This window comes from Rhincodon typus, chromosome 3 (genome assembly GCF_021869965.1).
Source record: "Rhincodon typus isolate 14 chromosome 3, sRhiTyp1.1, whole genome shotgun sequence".
In the NCBI taxonomy this organism is placed as follows: Eukaryota; Metazoa; Chordata; class Chondrichthyes; order Orectolobiformes; family Rhincodontidae; genus Rhincodon; species Rhincodon typus.
Genome location: NC_063334.1, coordinates 1,900,796 through 1,907,216, shown reverse-complemented (window position 1 = coordinate 1,907,216; position 6,421 = coordinate 1,900,796). Strand labels below are relative to the sequence as shown.

General features: G+C 42.4%; 1 protein-coding gene across 6 annotated transcripts in view; it reads right to left on the bottom strand.

The window, feature by feature from the left end:
• Positions 1-5,868, bottom strand: part of tdrd7b (tudor domain containing 7 b) — a 95,519-nt gene extending 89,651 nt beyond the window's left edge. For 2 of the 6 annotated variants that reach the window (XM_048593147.1, XM_048593154.1), the window contains exon 1: positions 5,714-5,868. In XM_048593147.1, the coding sequence (XP_048449104.1) occupies positions 5,714-5,791 (78 nt within the window). In that variant the 5' untranslated portion in view covers positions 5,792-5,868. Of the gene's footprint in view, positions 1-5,625 lie in introns of all 6 variants that reach the window. The other 4 variants (XM_048593161.1, XM_048593182.1, XM_048593167.1 and 1 more) reach the window with 3 other exon arrangements.
• Positions 5,869-6,421: the final 553 nt, after the last annotated feature.

Here is a 6,421-nt window from a genome sequence, read left to right as displayed (position 1 = left end):
AGTCTAGGCCCGAAACATCAGCCTTCCTGCTCCTCTGATGCTGCTTGGCCTGCTGTGTTCATCCAGCTCTACACCTTGTTATCTCAGATTCTCCAGCATCTGCAGTTCCTACTATCTCTGAAGCAGTGGTAGTAAACCTAGTTTTGAGCCAGGAGACCTGGGTTCAAGTCTCCATCTCTTGTTCCAGAGATGTGAAAGAATATCTCTGAACAGGTTGATTAGAAAATAGTTTTCTTTTCAATTGTGAGATATATTCAGCACATTTTGCAGCAGTTCAAAATGAAACCATTTCATCTTGCAAGTTTAGTGACAGGTTGAAAAATGAAAGCAAAAAGTCAAACTAACCTAATGAGTGTTTCAGATTTATTTTTCAGCTAAATTCCAAGTAATGTATAAAAAGAAACCCAGTTTGAGCATAAACAAAGAACCCATCCATCACATTCATGTTTCAGTTATATAAATTGCCTTTTAAAAACTTGGACCCAAAATGCAAAAGTATATCACATTTGTAACTTAAGTGGTTAAACTACTTGATACAACTACAAATAAACTGTTAAGTCAAAACTTCAATTAAATAAAATAAAGCTGGTCTAATGTATGGAATTTTGTGGCACATCTACATGTGGAAGTGAGGAATAAAAGGTTGATAAGGAAGTCCCACACAGACTGGTTATGTCCAAAAGCAACGTGCTTGCTATTTGAAAGAAGAAAAGGAAAGACTGCAAGGAAGAGATAACAGCGTGGAGATGGAGGAACTCAGCAGGCCAGGCACATCAGGAGTAGGAAAGTTGACGTTTTGGGTCCAGACCCTTCTTCAGAAACAGACCCTTTTCTGAAGTAGGGTCCTGGAACCAAAACATCAACTTTCCTACTCTTCTGATGCTGCCTGGCCTGCTGTGTTCCTCGAGCTCCACACAATGTTATCTCTGACTCCAGCATCAGCAGTTCCTACTATCTCTGACTGCAAGGAAGACACTGGGATAGGGGTGGGGGTTGTGGGGATGCAGTAGAAAAGCAGAATAGAAATAACAAAAAATCATGCCCTGCAGCCAAGAGCAACAATTCTGAAGGACGTATTGCATACTCCATACCAGAGTAAGGGATATCTCACAGCAGCTACAAAGGATTATAGAAAGGAAGGGGCAGAGTCCATGTGTACATTTAAGGCTGAGATGAATAGATTCCCAGTGGTTAGCACTGCTGCCTCACAGCACCAGGGACCCAGGTTTGATTCTACTCTTGGGCGACTGTCTGTGTGGAGTTTGCACATTCTCCCCGTGTCTGCGTGCGTTTCCTCAGGGTGTTCCAGTTTGCTCCCAGAGTCCAAAGATGTGCAGGCTATGTGGATCGCTCATGCTAAATTGCCCATAGCGTTCAATGACATATAGATTAGGTGGGTTACAGGGATGGGTCTGGGTGGGATGCTCCGAGGGTCAGTGTGGACTTGTTGGGCCGAAGGGCCTGTTTCCACACTGTAGGGATTCTATAATATGATTGATCAATAGGGGAATCAAGGGTTACAGGGCTTGGAAAGAACTTGGATGTGGGAATGTCGGATCAGTCGTGATCCCATTGAATGGCGTAGCAGGGTCAAGGGGCCAAGTGGCCTGTTATGTCTATTTCTTATAGGGAAATCTAGTTGCTGTCATTCATGATGCAGCAAACAACAAAGTTTGGAACAGAAAAGAGATTCTATTGAAAGCCTATCGAGAGTACAGCTCTAAGTTAACATACAGCTTAAGAACTGATATAGGAAATAAGACATTGGCTTTGGTGTGACACTGACAATTCTGGGACAGAAGGCAGCTGCACCAATGGGCTGTGTTGTGCCTGAACTGGGATAGAATTGGTGTCCTCCTGGAAAGGATAAAAAGGGAAGTGGCAAATGTTATAAAATTACCAAGAGGAAGGAACAATCCACAGAAACAACAGTTTAATGTAAATAAAATGGGTCAGGAGAACATAGGAAAGAATATAGTAAAGGAGGGCATTGATGACTCGGAAATACATGGTGATAAGACAGCAATTTAAAAGGTAGTTAAAGAAAATCAGAAGAAATTACAGATAAATTTGAAGTGGTACTTGTGGAAAGGAAGAATAAAGAGGTCACCTGTAAAATTTCACACAATTATTTTGGAATTTTGATTTTTAAAATTGAGGCAGATAGATTTTGATTTCAGAAAGAGTCATAAATGTTTACAGTACAGAAAAAGGCCCTTTGGCCCACTGAATCTGCACCAGTCAAAAACAAACACCTAACTATTCTAATCCCATTTTCTCACACTTCGCCCATAGCCTTGCATGACTTAGTATCACAAGTGTACATCTAAATAACTCAGATGTTATGGGAGTTTCTGCCTCTTACAGGCAGAGTTCCAGATTACCACCACCCTCTGGGTTCTTCCTTGCATCTTCTCTAAACCTTCTGCCCTTATCTTAAATGTATATCCCCTGGTCATTGATCCCAACACCAAGGGAGAAAGTTTCTTCCTCTCTCTTTCTGTACCCAATTTTTATACATCTTAATCATGTCTTCCCTCTGTTCCACATAAAACTCTAGTTTATCTAATCCCTCTCCAAAATGAAAACTCTCCTGCCAAGGCAACATCCTGGTAAATATCCTCTGCCTCTTTCCAGTGCAATGTGGATTCCTCACTTGCATACAATACTCTAGCTGGCTAATAAAAGGAAGTATTCCCTTAAGCCTTCTTAACCACATGATCTACTTTCACATTATCTTAAGGGACTGTGGACATACACATCAAGATCCTTGGCATTCCCTGGATCTGACCATTCATCATGAATTCCCTGGTCTTGTTTGTCATGTCCAAGTGTATCACCTCACACGCATCTAGATTGAAATCCGTCAGCCTTTCTGATCAGCCGATCTAGATCCTTCTGTAACCTCAGGTTCTCCTCCTCACTAATAACCACCCCACCAATTTTCATATCATATGCCAACTGATGAACCAACCTCCCTACTGTCAAGTTTAAAATCATACCACCAATAGCATACATACATAATTTTATACATACAAACAGCAAGGATCCAAACACTGATCCCTGTAGAACACCACTAGACACAGGCTTCTAGTCACAAAAACAACCCTTGACCATCACCGTCCACTTCCTGCCACTCAGGCAAATCTGGGTCCAATTAGCTAAATTTCCTTGGAACCCAAGGGGCTCTTACACTCAATATCAGTTTACCATGAGGGACCTTATCAAAAGCCCAGTTGAAGTCTAAGTGGATTATGTCTAATGCATTGCCTTCATCTACACACTATGAAAGTGACATTTGTTTTCTTTTAAAAAGGAGAGAAAAAAAAAAACTTGGAAAAGTGACCTAAAAACACAATTTTCAGGACAGCATGCAACTTAAGAGTCCAGTGAGATACCTGTGGTCTTAACTTGAAAGTGTTTACATTACTTGCTTTTCTCCATGTCATCAACTCAGCAATCAGGGAACACTCTAAGGTTTAATTTGAGTTCAGTTCAGAACAATCAGGTTTCAGATTCATGCTAGCAGAAGAAGAATCTGGGTCTCAGTTCATGAGAACAATTTTACCCAAGCAGCAGGACAGCAGGTTAGGTTTTTAGAATCTCCAGGTTGTGAGTGTTTTATATAAGTCTCTTGACTATCAAATGAAAATGATTCCAAGCCATCCAAACTGGAAAGAATGAGTTAAATAAGAAATTAAACATTTAAGTTGGGAGCAATTTTCTTTTCTGGAAGTGAATGTCTGAAAGCGGATATTGCTGGGAAAATACTGGATCTATGATTTTTGCTGTTTAATGTTAAGATCATTTTAAACTGACTTGAATACATATAGATTTCCTTTTTTATCTTTTGTTCAATAACCTTGTAGTCTTGTTTTCAAAGAACTTTGGCAACCTGGTACAAATATATTCATTCACCAATTACCATGAAAAATTCCAAAAATAAAATGTATGATCTATCAAACCAGGTTTAATTCTGGAGTGACAGGAGCAGAAGTTAAATGAAGACTATGCTTTATATGTGGAGGATAACAATTAAAACTAGGGAAGTTATCATAAATTTATATTGAACTCTAGTTCTGATTATGTAATAAAAAAGGACCTCTCAGACTAGATCTTGACTTAGTTTCAAGTTTATTCACAGGAAACACTTGAATCACATGACAAACATCAGACAGCTGGGCAGGAAATTACACTGTCAATTGCACATAGTAAACATGCAGCAGCAAGCACTACAAGGCTTGTTTAAAAGGCTGAAACATTTGACTTTCACTTTTGTTTCCTTGCCAAACATATTTCAGTCACCGCCTATCACAACTTATCCTTTATATGAAAGCTTGCTCCTGTCATGGTCTATTGCTAGGATCAGAACGGGGAAACGACATTACCTAAGGAAAGGGAGCTTTCTATTATAAAGCACTCAAGACCCATGAAGTCAGCAACATCAGGCTTTTCTTTCCTCCTATTAAACAACTACTGCAGGATTGTTTTGAAACACTAAACCATGGCTTTTCCTCACCTCTACAATACTTTATTTAAACCTAGCTCCTCCAACAGGAGGTAAGATATATTATCCACAAAACTGAGATCATTACTTCAGTAATCACTCCTGCTTCACCTTCCTTCTCTAACAAGTCAGGTTCAGCCAAAGTCTGTCAATGTCTTATCTATGAAAGCACATGGGTTCGCAGGTTTACCTATTCACCTTCTCCTCTCTGATCATGTGTGCAGACCTATTTTCTGTTCTCTCAATTCTATCCCTACAATTGTGTTGACAACCAATGGTAACTGACAATGCTCACTCCACTAGCACATTCCACCTCCCTTCCCAAATGCCATTAACCACCACTCTTACTATCCCAAATGGAAAGACATGGTTCTATGCACACAAAGAGATTTCAAAAATGCCTTAAAATCCAAGGCTGACTACTGTATGAAGAAGTTCAGTCTCCCTTTGAATATACTGAGATGACACTAAATTATTGCTTGCATGTAGTGTTGCCTCTATATTTCAGACACTGTTTGCATTTCCCAATCCAAAGCTGTAGCAACATTGCAACTCGTTGATTGCACATAGTCCATTACGGCACACAATTGATGAATCCTATAAGCACGGGGAGGTGGGGAAAGGGAGCGGTTGCATAATATTTTGCTATTTTTCTCTTAACAAAAAACTTTTGTTTGTTTAGTTTTAACAAAATTCCAGAAATGTAAAAGTTGCAAATGAACAGCAAAGCTACGATACAACTTTTGATTACTGTAGCTTTCTGGTTCTCTTTGATCGGCCCAGTTGGTCCACTCTTGGATTAGCCCAGTTTCAGCCACTAGCCGGTAGACGGGGAGCTGATCCCCTGCTCCCTGCCAACAACACCCTTTCTTCTTCTTCTACCTCTTGTGCACGCACTGGTGCCTCGCCCCACTTTCTCTCTCTCTCTCTCTTTTTCTCCTTTTCTTCCAACCTACACCACTTCCTCAAGATTTGCTGCGCCGCTTTGCCCACAGGGGACAACCCGGGGACCCCAACATTCCGCTCCTCTTGCACTCCCACAACCCATGTCCAGACCGCGGCCCCTCTGACAATATTCTGCCGACAACCCCCGGGTAGATCCCCAGGCTCTCGGGTACTTTTCTCATTCGCCACCTTTCCCCTTTCCTTTCCTTAAGTGGCGGTACACCTCCTCCCGATCCTGTCGCGGTGCGCCCGGTTACTCACTGCCGTGCGCAGTCCTGCGCTCGCGCCGCCGCTCGCTCTCTGACGGTTGAATCCCGTTCGGAGCACGGGCGCACGCATGCGCACCGAGCACCGCCTAGACCCACGCCTGCGCGCTGCCGCCCGAACGGACACCTGTCATCGTGTGCGAGAGGTGACGACGTGGGAATGTCCCTACCTCTGCGCGAGGGAGAGCCCGGTTTCAAGAATTTCCACCTGAACGGCAGGTGTGGCATAACGTCATCGAACTGGTTGCTTAGAAAGTAAAGGTTAAGTTGCCACAATCTTACCAGATCATTGGACTCCTGTCTCATTGAAGAGAGACATGATTTGGTGGTGGTTTAACCGGGTGGGGGTGTCACCTCGCCTCAGGTCAGGGGAGAGAGATTGAGAAGGCGAGTCCTTCATGCTAACCTCAGACGGTGCAAGAATTGAACCCACACTGTTGGCACCGCTCTGAGTTACAATCTTTGCGAGTTACAAGCGGAACCGGATCAATAACGTGGTCTTGCTGTTCAGCTGCAATATGGATGGCCCAGGTGTTCATGCCACCTGCTCTTGAATATGTGTCCCAGGACAAAACCGTTGTTGATCACCATGTTTGGAACAAAAATGGAGAGGCAAAGGAAATGTTGCTTGTTTGACGAGTCTCGAATGATTGAATCAAGATAATGTAAAGTAACACAGGAGGACACAGACCAGTGAACTGGG